General features: G+C 39.8%; 1 protein-coding gene across 1 annotated transcript; it reads right to left on the bottom strand.

Moving 5' to 3' along the window:
• Window positions 1–549: 549 nt before the first annotated feature.
• On the bottom strand, window positions 550–15,923 carry LOC121817729 (mucin-2-like). The gene is made up of 3 exons (XM_042239258.1): window positions 15,829–15,923; window positions 10,818–10,982; window positions 550–7,860 (listed from the first exon to the last, which is right to left on the bottom strand). The coding sequence occupies exons 1-3, from the start codon at window positions 15,883–15,885 to the stop codon at window positions 2,935–2,937; spliced, it is 5,148 nt and encodes a 1,715-aa protein (XP_042095192.1). The 5' UTR covers window positions 15,886–15,923; the 3' UTR covers window positions 550–2,934.
• Between the last annotated feature and the right edge of the window lie 2,706 nt (window positions 15,924–18,629).

The following is an 18,629-nucleotide window of genomic DNA, read 5'->3' as shown; positions in this document are numbered from 1 at the left end:
ACAAAGATTCCCTTCTGAATTCACTGCTTCAACTAGTGGTTATCAGTCCTGTATGCTTATGTCTTGAAAAATATAGATTTCTGGGCTACCCTTGAGGCTTCTGATTTAGTAGGACTGCTGTAGAGTGTATATACCGTCAACATTGGTTTAAACCTATCAGTTGCCAGGAATTCTAAGTAAAGGATCCAAATTTACAAGTTTATTAATACTGACATTCTATTTTCTTTTTCTAAACTATTTCTGGCATTTCAGCAGATATCAAGCATAAGTAAATATTTATTCTAAGTATTTAATTGAATGCCTTTATTAGATTACTGCAAAAAAGTAGTAGGAAAAAATTTATTAAATAAAAATAGTGATGACACATTTAAAATATTACTTATGATTTAAAGATAAAATGAAATGAAAACAGTGTTGGCACAATCTAAAAAAATGTTGTAATGTGTAAATGTATATTTATTTCACCCTTACAATATAGACTGTGTTTTCCCTATTATATATGGAATTTGTGTATTAAAGACTAAAACTTTGGAATAATAAAAGACCGTATTCACATTTGGCAAATTTTTATTTAATCATAACAGTTTACCAACAGAAATAAATGGATTGGATATACTTTGTATGAAAATTGTGTTATCTAAAACCTCACAAAGTAGAGGCTATCCACATTAAATGGTCAGGTCTAATATATAGCATTGTTAAATCTAAATGTTTTCAGGATAAAATTCACTATCATTTTAATAACAGTTGAATTGGTCATCAAGTAATCTTGTTTTAGAAGTGGTTGTTTTGGACACTGTAGTTATATGCCTGCAGTTATTGACATTAGAATCATCTATGGTACTAATACTATAGTTTCTGGTATGAGAACAATGACAGTAGACATTAGGATTTCATTTCCAAGCATCCTAATTAGAGTTCCAATGGAAGGGGTCATTATGAATTTTCCATTTATGTCAAGTGAATGTGATGTTGTGAATTAGTAGATTTACTATAAATAGAGGCAGCATTGGTTCAGATGAATAAGTAACGGATAGCTTTGAGTGCAATATCAGTAGAAGTTACAGTGCTTACAGATTCAGCCAATAGGGTAATAAACGGTTTAGTGAGAATCGTATGTTGTAGTAATATATACACTATAAATGGCGATGTTGTAGAAATGATGAAGTGACTGTATGAAGACTGTATGAAGAAATGATAGTATGACTGTAGGGTTAATTGATGTGGTGGTCCCTACAGCAAAAGTTCAGTAGACATTATAGCCAGCATATATTGTTGGTGCAATGTTATTGTGGCTATGAATTCATTTGAAGGGGTAGTGAAATTGCTAACTCTACTGTGATAGTAAATCACTTAACTGTGGTTGCATTTTCTATTAACAAATATTGTGTATATTACAAGGTTATGGAGATTATTATTTCAGCTGAGGTCATTATGGTGCTGTGATTAGAAAGTCAGCTGAGTTGGTAACATCTGTGTTGACTTTATTTTAATTGAGGAGGTGGCAAAGAGAATTGAATATAATGTCTACATTATGTCAGAAAGCAGACTAGATTCACTTGCTGAGACAGAGGTAGCAATTGTGGTAGTGTAAAATCATGGAATAGCAAAGAATACTGTCTAGAGATTCTGGTAAGCTGATACTGTAGGTTCATTTCAAATGAAAATAGTTCAGACTTGAGTTGAAATTTTTGAATGATTTGTGCCATTGTAGCTTCAGCTGAGTAGGAGGGTGTACTACTGTGAACAGAAAGGGCTGAACTGGTAAAGTATTATAATAAGAGAAGATTCAGAAAGAGATCCAGAACTCTGGATCTTAACTGGTCACAGATCCAGTTAATATGAATCAGGTACTCATGGACACTGAGTGCAATTAAAATACTAATTGCAGTTGTGGTAATGCCCTCAGTAAGGGAAATGCTTGGAGAGACGGTGACAGGGTAAGGTTAAAGATGGTGCTAAGAGTTTTCCTGGTGGGTTCAAAAGAGGAGGTGGTTGATGCTGTGGCTGTGTTTTCAGCAGAAATTGTAGAAGGATACTGGTTGGTGGTGGTTGTGGTTGTAGCCTCAGTGGTAGTACTGGTAGGTGCTGTGGTAGAACAGTAAGTTTAAATGGCAGATGGTACCATGGCGGTGGACTGAGTGGAGGTCCTAGTGGTGTCTGTTGTGGTTGAAACTCATTGTTGGTGCTGGACACTGTTGCAGAAGTTGTTTCAACTGAAGTGGTGGCAACAGTGGTGGTTGGGGGTTCAGTAAACATGGGGGAAGCAGTGATGGCTATAGAGGTTGTAGCCTCGGTGGTAGTGGTGGCAGTTGTTGTGGGAGCTGGTGCAGCTGAAGCAGTGGCAACTGTGGTGACTGAAGTCTCGGTAGAAGTGGGAGCGGCAGTGGTGATTGGGGTGCTTGTAGCCTCAGTGGTAGTGGAGTCAGTTGTTTGGGGTACTTGGTTCAGCTGAAGTGGTGGTTATGGTTTCAGTAGATGTGGGAGCAGCAGTGGTGGTTGTTGTGGCAGTGGTGTCAGTTGTGGTAGCTGGTTAAGCAGTAGTGGTGGCAACTGCGGTGGTTATAGTTTCTGAGGCTGTGGGAGCAGCAGTGGTGGTGCTTGTGGTTGTGGCCTCAGTGGTAGTGCTGTCAGTTGTAATAGTTGGTTCATCTGAAGTGGTGGCAACTGTGGTGGTGGTACTTTCAGTAGATGTGGGAGCAACAGTGGTGGTTGTGGTTGTGGCCTCAGTGGTAGTGGTGGTTGTGGTAGCTGGTTCAGATGAAGTGGTGGCAGTTGTGCTTGTTGTAGCTTCAGTAGATGTGGGATAAGCAGTGGAGGTTGTTGTGGTTATAGTCTCAGTGGTTGTGGTGGCACCAGTTGTAGTTGGTTCAGCTGTTGTAGTAATAACTGTTACGGTCGTTGTTTCGGTAGATGTGGGAGATTCAGCGGTGGTTATGGTTGTGGCCTCAGTTGTAGTGGTGGCAGTTGCAGTAGTTGGTTCAGCTGAAGTGCTGGCAACTGGGGTGGTTGTAGTTCAGTAGATGTGGGGGTAACAGTGGTGGCTGTTGTTGTAGCCTCAGTGGTAGTGGTGGCAGTTGCGGTAGTTGGTTCAGCTGAAGTGGTGGCAACTGGGGTGGTTGTAGTTTCAGTAGATGTGGGAGCAACAGTAGTGGCGGTTGTGGTCGTAGCCTCGGTGGTAATGGTGTCGGTTGTGGTAGTTGGTTCAGCTGAAGTGGTGGCAACTGTGGTGGTACTTTCAGTAGATGTAGGAGTAGCAGTGGTGGTACTTGTGGTTGTGGCCTCAGTGGTACTGGTGTCAGTTGCAGTAGTTGGTTCAGCTGAAGTGGTGGCAACTGTGGTGGTGGTACTTTCAGTAGATGTGGGAGCAACAGTGGTGGTTGTTGTTGTGGCCTCAGTGGTAGTAGTATCAGTTGTGGTAGTTGGTCCAGCTGAAGTGGTGGCCACTGCAGAGGTTGTAGTTTCAATAGATGTGGGAGCAGCAGTGGTGGTGCTTGTGGTTGTATCCTCGGTAGTAGTGGTGTCAATCGTAGTAGTTGGTTCGGCTGTAGTGGTGGCAACTGTGGTGGTGCTACTTTCAGTAGTTGTGGGAGTGGCAGTGGTGGTGGTTGTGGTTGTATCCTCGGTAGTAGTGGTGTCAGTTGTAGTAGTTGGTTCAGCTGTAGTGGTGGCAACTGTGGTGGTTGTAGTTTCAGTAGATGTGGGAGCAGCAGTGGTGGTTGTGGTTGTAGCCTCAGTGGTGGTGGTGGCAATTGCAGTAGTTGGTTCAGCTGAAGTGGTGGCAACTGTGGTGGTTGTAGTTTCAGTAGATGTGGGAGCAGCAGTGGTGGTTGTGGTTGTAGCCTCAGTGGTGGTGGTGGCAATTGCAGTAGTTGGTTCAGCTGAAGTGGTGGCAACTGTGGTGGTTGTAGTTTCAGTAGATGTGGGAGCAGCAGTGGTGGTTGTGGTTGTAGCCTTGGTGGTAGTGGTGTCAGTTGTGGTAGTTGGTTCAGCTGAAGTGGTGGCCACTGCAGAGGTTGTAGTTTCAATAGATATGGGAGCAACAGTGGTGGTGCTTGTGGTTGTAGCCTCAGTTGTAGTGGTGGCAGTTGCGGTAGTTGGTTCAGCTGAAGTGGTGGCAACTGTGGTGGTTGTAGTTTCAGTAGATGTGGGAGCAACAGGAGTGGCGGTTGTGGTCGTAGCCTCAGTGGTAGTGGTGTCAGTCACAGTAGTTGGTTCAGCTGAAGTGGTGGGAACTGTGGTGGTGGTACTTTCAGTAGATGTGGGAGCAGCAGTGGTGGTGCTTGTGGTTGTATCCTCGGTAGTAGTGGTGTCAGTTGTAGTAGTTGGTTCGGCTGTAGTGGTGGCAACTGTGGTGGTGGTACTTTCAGTAGTTGTGGGAGCGGCAGTGGTGGTGGTGGTGGTTGTATCCTCGGTAGTAATGGTGTCAGTTGTGGTAGTTGGTTCAGCTGAAGTGGTGGCTACTGTGGCGGTGGTACTTTCAGTAGATGTGGGAGCAGCAGTGGTGGTTGTGCTTGTAGCCTCAGTGGTAGTGGTGTCAGTTGTGGTAGTTGGTTCAGATGAAGTGGTGGCAACTGTGCTTGTTGTAGCTTCAGTAGATGTGGGAGCAGCAGTGGTGGTTGTGGTTGTGGCCTCAGTGGTAGTAGTATCAGTTGTGGTAGTTGGTTCAGCTGAAGTGGTGGCAGTTTTGGTGGTTGTAGTTTCAGTAGATGTGGGGGCAACGGTGGTGGTGGTGGTGGTTGTAGCCTCAGTGGTAGTGGTGGCAGTTGTGGTAGTTGGTTCAGCTGAAGTGGTGGCAACTGTGGTGGTTGTAGTTTCAGTAGATGTGGGAGCAGCAGTGGTGGTGCTTGTGGTTGTATCCTCGGTAGTAGTGGTGTCAGTTGTAGTAGTTGGTTCGGCTGTAGTGGTGGCAACTGTGGTGGTGGTACTTTCAGTAGTTGTGGGAGCGGCAGTGGTGGTGGTGGTGGTTGTAGTCTCAGTGGTAGTGGCGGCAGTTGTTGTGCTAGTTGGTTCAGCTGAAGCCGTGGCAACTGTGCTTGTTGTAGCTTCAGTAGATGTGGGAGCAGCAATGGCGGTGGTTGTGGTTGTAGCCTCAGTGGTAGTGGTGCCAGTTGTGGTAGTTGGTTCAGCTGAAGTGGTGGAAACTGTGCTTGTTGTAGCTTCAGTAGATGTGGGAGCAACAGTGGTGGTGGTTGTGGTTGTAGCCTCAGTGGTAGTGGTGCCAGTTGTGGTAGTTGGTTCAGCTGAAGTGGTGGCAACTGTGCTTGTTGTAGTTTCAGTAGATGTGGGAGCAACAGTGGTGGTGGTTGTGGTTGTAGCCTCAGTGGTAGTGGTGCCAGTTGTGGTAGTTGGTTCAGCTGAAGTGGTAGCAATGGTGGTGGTGATACTTTCAGTAGTTGTGGGGGCAGCAGTGGTGGTGGTGGTTGTTGTAGCTTCAGTGGTAGTGGTGGCAGTTGTGGTAGTTGGTTCAGCTGAAGTGGTGACTACTGTGGTGGCTGTAGTTTCAGTAGATGTGGGAGCAGCAGGGGTGGTGCTTGTGGTTGTTGCCTCAGTAGTCGTGGTGGTGGTTGTTGCCTCAGTAGTTGTGGTGGTGGTGGTTGTGGTAGTTGGTTCAGCTGAAGTGTTGGAGACTGTGGTGGTTGTAGTATCAGTAGATGTGGGAGCAGCAGTGGTGGTGCTTGTGGTTGTAGCCTCAGTGGTAGTGGTGGCAGTTGTGCTAGTTGGTTCAGCTGAAGTGGTGGCAACTGTGGTGGTTGTACTTTCAGTAGATGTGGGGGCAACAGTGGTGGTGGTTGTGGTTGTAGCCTCGGTGGTAGTGGTGTCAGTTGTGGTAGTTGGTTCAAATGAAGTGGTGGCAACTGTGGCGGTGGTACTTTCAGTAGATGTGGGGGAAACAGTGGTGGTTGTGGTTGTGGCCTCAGTGGTAGTAGTATCAGTTGTGGTAGTTGGTTCAGCTGAAGTGGTGGCAGTTGTGGTGGTTGTAGTTTCAGTAGATGTGGGGGCAACAGTGGTGGTGGTGGTGGTTGTAGCTTCAGTGGTAGTGGTGGCAGTTGTGGTAGTTGGTTCAGTTGAAGTGGTTGCAACTGTGCTTATTGTAGCTTCAGTAGATGTGGGAGAAGCAGTGGAGGTTGTTGTGGTTGTAGCCTCTGTAGTTGTGGTGGTGGTTGTTGTGCTAGTTGGTTCAGCTGAAGCGGTGGCAACTATGCTTGTTGTAGCTTCAGTAGATGTGGGAGCAGCAGTGGTGGTGGTTGTTGTCGTAGCCTCAGTGGTAGTGGTGGCAGTTGTGGTAGTTGGTTCAGCTGAAGTGGTGGCAACTGTGGTGGTTGTAGTTTCAGTAGATGTGGGAGCAGCAGCGGTGGTGCTTGTGGTTGTATCCTCAGTAGTAGTGGTGTCAGTTGTAGTAGTTGGTTCAGCTGTAGTGGTGGCAACTGTGGTGGTGGTACTTTCAGTAGTGGGAGCGGCAGTGGTGGTGGTGGTGGTTGTAGTCTCAGTGGTAGTGGTGTCAGTTGTAGTAGTTGGTTCAGCTGTAGTGGTGGCAACTGTGGTGGTGGTACTTTCAGTAGTGGGAGCGGCAGTGGTGGTGGTGGTGGTTGTAGTCTCAGTGGTAGTGGTGGCAGTTGTTGTGCTAGTTGGTTCAGCTGAAGCAGTGGCAACTGTGCTTGTTGTAGCTTCAGTAGATGTGGGAGCTGCAGTGGTGGTGGTTGTGGTTGTAGCCTCAGTGGTAGTGGTGCCAGTTGTGGTAGTTGGTTCAGCTGAAGTGGTAGCAATGGTAGTGGTGATACTTTCAGTAGTTGTGGGGGCAGCAGTGGTGGTGGTTGTTGTTGTAGCTTCAGTGGTAGTGGTGGCAGTTGTTGTGGTAGTTGGTTCAGCTGAAGTGGTGGCTACTGTGGTGGTTGTAGTTTCAGTAGATGTGGGAGCAGCAGTGGCGGTGCTTGTGGTTGTTGCCTCAGTAGTCATGGTGGTGGTTGTTGCCTCAGTAGTTGTGGTGGTGGTGGTTGCGGTAGTTGGTTCAGCTGAAGTGGTGACAACTGTGCTTGTTGTAGCTTCAGTAGATGTGGGAGAAGCAGTGGTGGTGGTTGTTGTAGCCTCAGTGATAGTGGTGGCAGTTGTTGTGGTAGTTGGTTCAGCTGAAGTGGTGGAGACTGTGGTGGTTGTAGTATCAGTAGATGTGGGAGCAGCAGTGGTGGTGCTTGTGGTTGTAGCCTCAGTAGTCATGGCAGTGGTTGTTGCCTCAGTAGTCGTGGTGGTGGTGGTTGTGGTAGTTGGTTCAGCTGAAGTGGTGGCAACTGTGCTTGTTGTAGCTTCAGTAGTTGTGGGGGAAGCAGTGGAGGTTGTTGTGGTTGTAGTCTCAGCGGTTGTGGTGGCACCAGTTGTGGTAGTTGGCTCAGCTGTTGTAGTAATAACTGTTAGGGTCGTCGTTTCGGTAGATGTGGGAGATGCAGTGGTGGTTATGGTTGTAGCCTCAGTGGTAATACTAGCAGTCACTGTTGTGATTGGTTCAGAGGAAGTGGTGGCCGTCGCTGTTGTGCTTTCTGTTGAATCAGTGGTTGCCACACTGGTAGTTTCTGTTGATGTGGGAACAGTGGTTGTTGTCACGATCGTCGAAGTGGATATTGTGGCAGAATCTACTGTACTAGTTTCAACAGTAGTTTCAGAGCTAGTAGATGAGGTTGAGTTAGTTGTCGTTGACACTGTCCCCTGGTTTTGAGGTAGTTGTATAATAATTTGGGGATTATTATTTTTCCCATTATATACCAGACTCACTATCAATACTCCAATTGCTGTTGTTATCACAGAAGCTAAGAGAGAAGCCAGGAATATTTTCCACAGAGACCAGTCACTGAAAAAATTTCTTGTCATCTGGAAAGAATTTAAATAACATTACTGAAGTTGAAACCAAACGTTGCACAATAAATTTATGCCATTGATAATCTTTTCATATAAAGATTACTTCAGTGGAAGAATATATAAACAAAAAAAATAACTTCATAGCCTGTAATATTATAAATATTGGCTCAAGCTTAAGGTTTCACTTAGGAAAGGCTTGGTCTTTGTAATAGGAATAAAGGAATATCCATTGATCTCTCTGCTTTCTTTTCATCATCTATACTTAAAACTAAAAGAAATAATGAATGTCATCTCAGAAACACTTTATTCCTCCCTCTAGCAAGAGAAGTATCTACAGTTGTGTAGCTGAATGCTCAGTAATCTGAGGGACCCAAAAGAGCACCTGATAAAAATTTCTCCCATCTTTGGCCAATCAGCTGTCAGAAACAGGTCTGCTTTGCAGCCTTCCATTTTAAAGGCATTAATTAACTGCTTTTCAAATATTCTAGCTAACTTCATACAGGTTAGTAATAGCAACATGAAATTCAGAGTTGAAAGCATTTCTTGAAATCCAGCTTGTGCTGACATCAGCTATTTTCATTGGGTAAGATGCTTACCTCTTTGACATTCTTTCATCCATAAAAATCTATGTTAATCTATGTTATTAATCCCAATGTCTGTAAAATACTTTGTAATAAATCTCTCTTTGTTATTGTAGAGAAAAAATGTGTCGTATAAAACATGTAAGCCTTGAGATAAGGAGGTCTTGAATTTGAATTCCATGCCATTAATATTCTGAGCAAATTTCCTAACTTGCCTAATTTTCAACTTGCCTTATATCAAAAGTGGGGATAACAATATCTACCTCCAAATGTTATTGAGAAAATTAAAATAAGAAACATCCTCCAAATAAGATTTTTGCAGAAGGCAGTGTATTATAGTAATTAAGGGCATAGCCATTGGACTCTAACAGAATTAGTTGTAAATTATATTAATAAATCTTTTACTGGATAGATGGTATTTGGAAATTTCCCTTTACATGTAAAGCCTCAATCCCTTTTAATAGGGTTGTTGTAAATAGTAAATAAAAAACAGTATGAGTAACATTTTCCTAACACTTTCTTAAGTACTTAAATACTTCTTATTTCATTGATAAACTCATTCTGACCCATTTCCTTTTGACTGAAAATGATTATAAAGGAAACAGAGTGCATAAGTCTTTGGCACATGTAGGGTAGCCCTTCTGTGTCCCAAAATATGAGACACTGTCTCAAGCGATAAACCACAATTTGAATGTTGAAAGTGACACCCACTAGGCAGCCAGAGACAGCTCAAGGGCACTGGGTACCAAGGCTAAGGAAATCGGGGGCACCAACTAAGAGAGTCCAATGACTAAAAGAACCTCCTGCCCCATGTCATCTAGGCCTTAGAAGGAAATCAAAGGGGAAAGAGAGGAAGGACAATATTTATATTTCAGAGGCAAAATTATCCTAAATTTTTGCTCGAATTTTTAAAAAGAGGAGCAAGATTAATCGAAACTCATCTCAGACCTATGTTCAAGTGCTATTACTGCTACTGTCTAGCTGGGTGAATTCTTACAAACAATCTCAACCGCCTAGACTACAGTGTTTTTCCATCTGTGGTTAAGAAAAGGCTTCTAACATAACTTTCAGCTCTCTGATTGGACTGCTTTGTTTGAGGTCATCAGAGATATATTCTCTAAATGAGTGTTTAGTCATTCAGTTGTATCCACCTCTTTGCAGCCCCATGGACTGTAGCTCACTAGGCTCCTCTGTCCATGGGACTTCCCAGGCAAGAATACTGGAGTGAGTTGCCATTTCCTCCAGGGAATCTTCCAACCCAGGGATTGAACCCCCATCTCCTGTATCGCCTGCATTGCAGTCTGATTCTTTACCCTTGAGCCATCAGGGAAGCCCATTCTCTAAATAATTCCCATCAAAAACCTTCTTCCACAATGTCTCTTGTCATCGAGAGTTTATCCTCTTATTTTGTCAAAGTCTTTCTAAACTGTTTCTAAAGCGGGGTTAATTAAAGGAGTGGTATGATCCAGAGTCAGAAGAATTGAGCCAAACTGCCAGGCATCATTTTCAATCAGTCAAAAATCAAGTTTTCACCTGGAGTAAGGGATAGAATCAAGGAAGACTCAGGCATCAGATTTTAGGTGAAGAAAATAGAACCATGAGAGACAGTGTGAAGAATACAGGAAATCTGCCTCTGGGCACCAAACCAAGGTGGTACTAAATAGCTTCTAAGTCAAAGTTGATAACACATGAGGTCAGAGACAGGAGGCTGACAAGAGGACCACAGTTAGGCCCAGAAGCAGGAAGGGAAGGAGAGTAAGGCAGATCACCCACAGACTAGGGCCCCAGGGCCTTAGCACATGACTTCACTTTCTGTGGAGCAAGGTTGCGACATCATTCCCTGTCAGTGCACTGCTGTCATCACCTAGTCAGTCCTCCAAACAGAGGAACCCAAAACTTTGCTTTTTTTGGACACATATTTTCCCTAAAAGTGAAGTGAAAGTGTTAGTCACTCAGTAGTGCCCAGTTCTTTGTGACCCCATGGACTATACAGCCTACCAGGCTCCTCTGTCCATGAGATTCTCCAGGCAAGAATACTGCGGTGGGTAGTCATTTCCTGCTCCAGGGGGTCTTCCCCACCCAGGGATCAAACTGAGTCTCCTGCACTGCAGGCAGATTCGTTACTGTCAGAGTCACCAGGGAAGCCCCATATATTTTCCCTCAACTCTATATATGTTTTTTCTTTCCATTAAGATCATTAGCTCTTTAAATTAAGAGCCCCATAAATCTATCTCTATTTCATTTCTTCTCAGTGAAGACATGTTCAGAGGACGTTGTAGATTTGCAAAATAACAAAGTTAATTGAATTTTTTCTCTAATATTAAATCAAGAGCACTTCTATGTGGATTATATCATAACCCAGAGAAACAGTGTCACCCCAAACATTACCTGACAATACTGAGATTCTCTGTTTGGAAATTCTGAATATCCAAGGGTCCCTGTGTTGGTGCAGACATCAGTTAAATTGGGACCAGCATCACCAGTTACATCAATTGATGTTGTAAGCCCACATGCTGAACTGTGAGCTTCATAGTTTGTAAGGTTCGGTAATGGCTGTATATGGAAAAGAATGGGGAGAAATAAGATGCTACTGTATCTTATGTCTAAAGTAATACGTTGTTAGGTTGTGACATATTATGACATATTTGGTCAAAGAAGATTATTTGAAAGCTGACTGAGGAATAAATAGATATATTATACCTCTCAAAACAAGATTGCATTCAATTATTTTATATAATCATTGACATTAACTACAAAATATCTGAGCAAACTAGTAATAGAAGAGATTTTTCCATAATTAACAAAGGGTAGCTCCATAAAACCCAAGTTCACATCATAATTAGTTGTGAAATATTTAAGGCTCTCCCCCTGAGTTTGGGACTAACACAAGATATTCACTTTCACCACTTCCATTCACTGTTACATTGGAGGTCTTAGCCAGTGCATTGTTGGCAAAACAAAAATAAAGTTATACAATTTGAAAAAATAATAATGATATGATTGCATTTATAGAAAATCCAAAAGAATCTACAGACAGAATGTTATAATAAATGAATTAATGAGGTCAGTAAATACAAGATAAGTATATAAAAATCAAAAAAGTTGGAGCTATCAGTATAAACTCATGTTCGTAAAATACAAATATGATGATTACATAGAGAAGTATTTATAGATATGTGTGTATACACAGGTTACTATATACGCATACATTTCCTTCCTTTGTCAGCTGAGGGGACCTAGAAGCAACAACACACTTGCAGGAACAAGCACCCAGATCTTGGTTTCAATACCATACTCTTACTTAGTAAAAGACATGAGGAATCTCTGGAGAAATGGCGAATGATAGGGCTGGGGTGGAAATTTACAAGATGAGCCTGGAGCATCTTTTAATACCAGAGATTAAGGAAATCCTCCCATGCTTCACCAAAAAATAATAATGATGATGATGACAGGTGTATGTCAGTATGTCAAAGTAACACAGGAATCAACTGAAAGAGCTCTCAACGGCCAAAGCTATTTGCAGCCAAAAAACTTAAAGTAGTACTGGATTATACCCCAAAGTAGAAACTAAACATCTGAGAGTCCATAGTGATATAAACGATTAAACAAATAAATGATGCAGAAGAACAGAAAGGGGGTAGTAAATAAAAGCTAAAAAGTCTGAATAAAATATGGACTCTAAAAAATAACAGTGTATCAACATTGGTTCATTAATTGTAACCAGTGTACCATATTCATGTAAGATATTAATAATAGGAGACACTGTTGAAGGAAACAGGTGAGAGGGATGAAGAGGTACAAACTTCCAGGTGCAAAATCAGTGAGTCACAGGTATGAAAAGTTCAGTGTAGGGAATCTAGTCATTAAATACATAGTATATACTGTAACATCATAAGGGGTGGTCATTTTGAAATGTATAGAAATATCAAATCACTATGTTGTATAACAGGAAATAATATAGTAATGTAGGTCAATTATACTTCAAACACAAACAGAAAAACTCATAATAAAAAGAGGTCAGATTTATGGTTATCAGAGGTGGGGTCCATGGAGAGAAGGGAGAATTGGATGAAGGTGGTAAAAAGGAATAAACTTCTAGTTTTAAGATAAATAAGTACTAGGGATGCAATGTACAATATGATTAATATAATTGACTCTGCTCTATGTTACATATGAAAGTTAAAAAGCAAATCCTAAGAGATCTCATCACAAAAATATATAATTGTCTTCTATATGAGATGATGGATAATCACTAAGCTAATTGTAATAATCATTTAATCACGCATGTAGGTCAAATCATTATGCCATACAACTTAAACTTATGTGGTGCTGTATGTCAATTATATCTGAATAAAGCTGGAAGAAAAATAGAGGAAATCGGATCCTAGGTTTATGGGAATTCTCTATGTTTGCTGTTTTCTATGTTTAGAAAACTGTTCTATTCATTTGCTTTAAAACTGTACTATGTTTGCAGTTTTCTATAAAGCTATAACTATTTTCTAAAATAAAGTTTTTATTTTAATAATAATGTAACAATAACCCAGTTACAATATTCAGTTTCTAGCACCCAAGATTTCTAAGTCTAATAAGACCAGTACCCATCTATCCACAACCTACTAAAATTCCTCATACCAGAATGGGTCCTGTAGCCTTAACATTACCATCGTCTTTTTTGAACAGAACTAGGCAGTCCATGAAAGACAAATCATTGAGGAATCTCTCAATAGGCATTTTCTAGTTTCTATGTGATTGTTTTACTCTCACCAGATCTTACGCTTCTTTGTTGAAGCACAATAGACTTGAATTTGAGAAACATATATGCAGAGAAATATGATAAGGATTAGAAGCTGGAAAATGCTCGGTACAAGCATATTCACCTGAGTCTTCATGGGGCAGGTAGCACAAAGGAGGAAGGGAAGGGTGTTGGGAAGATATAAACAAAAGATTTCACAAGACTTCAACAAGCAGTGATCTAAAACACACAATAATGCATACAAACAATATGCTTGTACTATAATTATGTAATGTGGTAAATATCACGTTAGTGATAACTGTAACTATAGTTGGTCATGTACAGTATAGTATCAAAGTAGCACACTGTTCAGCTTAAACTTACAATGCTATGTGTCAAATACATCAAAGACTATAAAAACAAAAGACTTCAACTCTGTCTGTAATGGCTTATTTCTTAAATTTGGTGTTTGGTACATGCATGCTTGTTATATTATTCTTTAAGTCTTTTAAATACATGTTGAATTCTTTTAAATAAATGAATTAAAAGGATGGGTTCAAATAAGAAAGGTTTTGGTGGATAGGTTTTTCTTGAAGTGAGTTTGAGAGAAAAATAACTCCAGATACGGTTTTAAGAAAAAGAAGGAGAGCAATCTGTGTTACATTCTTATGGGAGTATAAATTGTTTGTGTAAATTTGTAATAGCTGAAAAATATTACAGAATTATTTAATTTTTTCTCACAGGATAACAAAAGAGTATTATTTAAATGTGCTCTCTAATTATATTGATTACCTAACCAATCCTAAATGGTTATTTAAAATGTTACTGATGTTGTTAGTTCAATCAATCTCTAATTTCCATTAAAACAATCAAGATATGTATGTGTGCAGACACTGGCCATTGAGTAGCTATAAGAACAAAATGGGGTATTATTATGATTAGCTAGAGTCAAGAAGGAATATACTTGAACATAAAATTAGTCGAGTTCTGTTTTTCTAAAGGTACAATATCATGCCAAAGAAATAAAGAGAGTAGCAATGCAGTGGCACAGAGTAAGAGAAGATATGATATACACAAGCACATTAACAAATTCCTATCTGCTTTTAAATATGCAACTTTGAGAAAATCACAAAGATTTATATTTTGTAAAAGTTTGTGTTTCTCTATATTATTACTATCACTATTCTGCAGATACTCAGTTTGTGGCTGATGAATTTGAATATTTGGGGAACTATTATAATTAAATAAAAATTCATTGGCCAGACCAGTTTATCAGAATTGAAAATATTTAAGAGCAGGAAATTGGGGGGTAAGTGCACTGACAGCAGAGTAAAGTTAAAACTTTGAGCACTTGGGGAGCTATAAGTTAGCTCCTGGTAGAAGTCAATAATCTCCATTACACATACCTAAAATGCATTAGCTGTGTTCATGGAATAAAGTTTTAAATTTTATGCTCGAAACTTAAAAGAGGTCACCATTTCATGTTCTCTAAGAGGGAAAAACAAACTTCTAAATTTCTCTTTTCTTATGTAGATATCAGTTGCTCCTTTGATCCATTGGTGAAAATGGACCTCAATTGAAAAAAATTTCTCTACCATTATGTACAAATATCCAAATGTAACGTGAGATACTCAGTGGAGAAAATGCGTGCTCTTTATTCAAAAATTTCATCACTGTCTAGGGAAATCTTCAAGATGATTAATTCCTTAGTAAAGGGACCTTTTTTATCTGAGTACCTTGACACTGTGAAGACCTAATAACATAGTTGCAAGGCTCAAAGAGCCATGAAGAACATCTTTAGGGGAAAAGAGCGCTGATCTAAAATCAAGAGAACAATTCTCCTGCCTTGTAACTTCCTTGTTAGTGCAGAGGGACAAAGATATTTTTCCTCAAAGAGTAAAATTGTCCATTCAAACTTACACTGATTTCATTCAACACATTTCCATATGTCTCCAGTATCAAGGGCTCTCTAGTCAGAGGCAAAGTTTCATAAAAGGCAATCCCAAAACATACAGTCCTAATTTATTTCTTCTAAAACCATAAGCAATCGTCAAATAATATTGTATATAATTGAGTTCTACTATTTCCCTCGAATATAATTCTCTACTAAAAAAGAAATTCACAAGTAGTTAACTAGAGGCAAGTCTTTAACTAAAGGACTTGCTAGATGATAATTTGCTTCTTGTACCAAGACTTCACTTCAAGGACTATGTTCTAACTTTCAAAAATATATGAAATTTTTGAGCTCTGGCAAATCTACATATTACACTAAAAGTCCAGGCAATTAATACAAAAAGCTATATATCACATTTTAAAAACATAATTTGTTAATGCACAAATTGATCGTCTTGCAGTTGAGTTACAATAACTGTAGCGAATTATTTGAACAGGTTAATAAATTTTTACCCCCCAAATTGCTAACACCTTAGATTAGTGAGAATTAAAATAAATTTAATAATTCATATATTGATATACAGAAAAAATGCATGTTTCCTAATTAACAAGTAGTAATAGAATAGCTGGAAATTGTTTTTCATGTAGAATTTTGATTAAGAATTCCTTTTGGGGAAGAACTAGGATGTAATTTTAAAAATTAGAGTTGTATTATTGTTGGAAACAAGACTCTGAACTATCAGAACACACCACAGTGGTGCCGCCAATACTCACTGGCTGGTTTCCAGAGTCTTCAATATTCACTACGTATTTCCCACGTTTTCTGTCCATTCCTGAAGTGTCAAAATCACAAGCTTATCTCCAGAAACATTTTTCAGCCTGTTCATTGCTCTTTATACCTGGACCTGGAGAGATAATTGAGTTGATTAATATCCACTATGAGACATCGGTGCTAATGTGGATTAAACCAATAATAATTATTCTTTATGCAGAATCCACCTTACAGGAAGAAGTAGGGTGTTAGGCAATTATATGAGGATACAAGAAAATCAATCCCACCTCTGCGATGACACCTTCAATACTATGCCACAAGACAGCTCGTCTGGCATAAAGAAACTGCAATTATACAATTCTTCCTTCTTTCTCCTATCACAGCATTTCACAGAACTCTTCCATCTGACTTCAGGAACAGCCCAAGATAGAATTCTGAAATAACTGAACGCTGCTGTTGCTTCTTTACCAACCAAACTCGAATATATTTCCACTTTTACTGGCAACAACCTTTAAGTATTCAGAACCCTCTGCTCATCAAGTCTTGACCTTCTCGGGTTTCTTCCCAACTTTAAAACTTTCCCAATCTATTCTCTTTCTCTGATTCTAGAAAAAATTATTCTAATCTGATTTATACTCTTGGAAAAAAATGTATAATTTGGCTTATACTCCTCCAAGACCCGGTCTGACACATACGGCTAATCTGATGAACAAATCTCTGTGATTATATTCACCAGAGTCTCCTTCTCTCCCCTTTTTGTGAAATCTATTCAATATTTGGCATAGTTTCCAAAAAGATTAATTCTGATTTTGCTTACAATTTAGTAATAGGACACGTAGGTAGGGAGGCTTTTCTAACTTCTGCAAATTATACTAAAATGCAATGGACTTTTTTCTTATCTGTAGAAATATCTTTAGAGGGCTCTATACAATTATCAAGAGTTAATAAATCATTTTCAACCTCAAACAAAAAAGTTATCAATCTGTTCCCAAAACATGTTTTTAGGGAATCCCAAATAAACTAGTATAGACATTTGTTTATGAAGAATGGTGCTTAAATAACCTAAAAGTTTAAAAATATCTCTTCAGTTTGTAATTAGTCCATAGTTAGTTTCTTATAAATGAAGCAACAAAGACAAAGTGCTTACACTTTTTTGTTGAAAATGTCTCATGGAGTACTTTTTACCTGGCCAGATATCTATCAGGTTTCAAAGCCAAGAATTACCTGATAATAGAGCTGAAAGAGGGCTAGGGGATCTTGTCGTTCAGCTTTGTCACTCTAAGGTTGAGAAAATTTGTATCCAAAGAGAGGAAGTGATAAGACCAGTTATGTGGTAGAACCCAGTTTCTTTTCTTTCTAATACTCTCTATATAATTAGTTTATTGATAGCGACTTTGTAGAAAGATAGACAGCCTAGTAGGAATTCAAGCAAACGTCCTTTTGACAATAAAATGAAACAAAGATTTCAAAGACGTGGACTTGGAAAGGATTCTAGATATGATGCCTGTTGTATACCTGAAGCCACCTGAGACTTACTGAACCAGACTTTCAGGGGCAAAGGCTGGGAGCCTGAGTTTTTGGCCAAAGGTCAAGTAATTTTTATTTGAACAATGTTTAAGAAATATTTTCCTAACCAATGATTCCAAGCAGGTGCATGGAGTGTCTTCATATCTTTATGGAAGGAAATTGTATATATGAAGAAACTTCAGTTTTCTCAAATTGAAAAATGGGTAAGTTTTAAATTGCTTATTCCTTCAACAGCACTGCTGAATCTCTGTTATAAGCAAGCACTGTGCAAGAGGCTGAGTACTCAACGGTGAACAAGAGTCAAGATTCCTGCTCCATTGGAATAGAGTAAAATATATACTGATTATGTCTTAAAATATTTTTGATCATCTCTATAAAGTTCTCTTATAAATGCATTCTTTAGATACAAGATTCCACTGAAATCCACAGAAACAAAGTAAAATGACCTTTGAATGTAGAGAATGTAAAAAGTGTGAAAAATAACTATGAAAGGGATTTATTCTAGGGAGGAGAGAAAGGCAATGCTTTACCCTCCACAATGAAATTAAGGCAATGAAACTATAGCCTCTATGACAGCATAAGTAGAGTGATCATGTAGTTTATCACTCCAAACCAAAATACTTCTGAAAGCAAAAGGAAGCACTGTTAATAATTTAATTTTACAAAGACAGTCCTATCCCCTATAAGCCAGAATATACGGTCACTTAGCAATACGGAATCCATGCAAGTTAAGAGATTCACTAGTACATAACATGACCACTGGATAAGTTGATGAACTTAAAAACTGATTTAATACATTTAGTGAATTGATTTATACATCTAGTGAACAAACAATAATTTGATTAGAATACACAGTTTACTTGAACTTAAAAAAAAATCTAGTATGGCATTGCAGTACTAACTCACACATGTGTGTGTTCAGTCTTATCTGACTCCTTGCAACCCCACAGACTGTAGCCCACCAGCCTCCTCTGTCCATGGGATTTCCCAGGCAAGAATACTGGAGTGGGTGGCCACTCATCCTGGAAGGGATCTTCCCAACTCAGAGATCAAACTCAGGTTTCCTATATTATAGGCAGATTCTTTATCATTTGAGCCACTTGGGAAGCCCCCACTAACACATACACACATACTTAAGTTCTCCAGAAGGACCGAGAAGGTAAAATTCCAGAGTGTATGTCACCAACAAAATAATATCAAAATCCCACCCAGATTGTCATTAGCTGATGAACTGTTACATGAGCCAAAGTAAATTGCTATGAACTTAAAGTTTCAG

Source organism: Ovis aries, chromosome 23 (genome assembly GCF_016772045.2).
Source record: "Ovis aries strain OAR_USU_Benz2616 breed Rambouillet chromosome 23, ARS-UI_Ramb_v3.0, whole genome shotgun sequence".
Lineage (NCBI taxonomy): Eukaryota > Metazoa > Chordata > Mammalia > Artiodactyla > Bovidae > Ovis > Ovis aries.
Note: the sequence above shows the minus strand (reverse complement) of the source record. Positions and strands in the feature narration are given on the sequence as shown.

What these genes read in the sequence shown, in the direction of transcription:
- LOC121817729 (XM_042239258.1), bottom strand. Translation starts at nt 15,885, where the DNA reads ATGGACAGAAAACGTGGGAAATACGTAGTGAATATTGAAGACTCTGGA. An exon ending in AAGACTCTGGAAACCAGCCA is followed by an intron (nt 10,983 to 15,828) that starts GTGAGTATTGGC and finishes TTCCATATACAG; the next exon opens with CCATTACCGAACCTTACAAA. An exon ending in GAGAATCTCAGTATTGTCAG is followed by an intron (nt 7,861 to 10,817) that starts GTAATGTTTGGG and finishes AATTCTTTCCAG; the next exon opens with ATGACAAGAAATTTTTTCAG.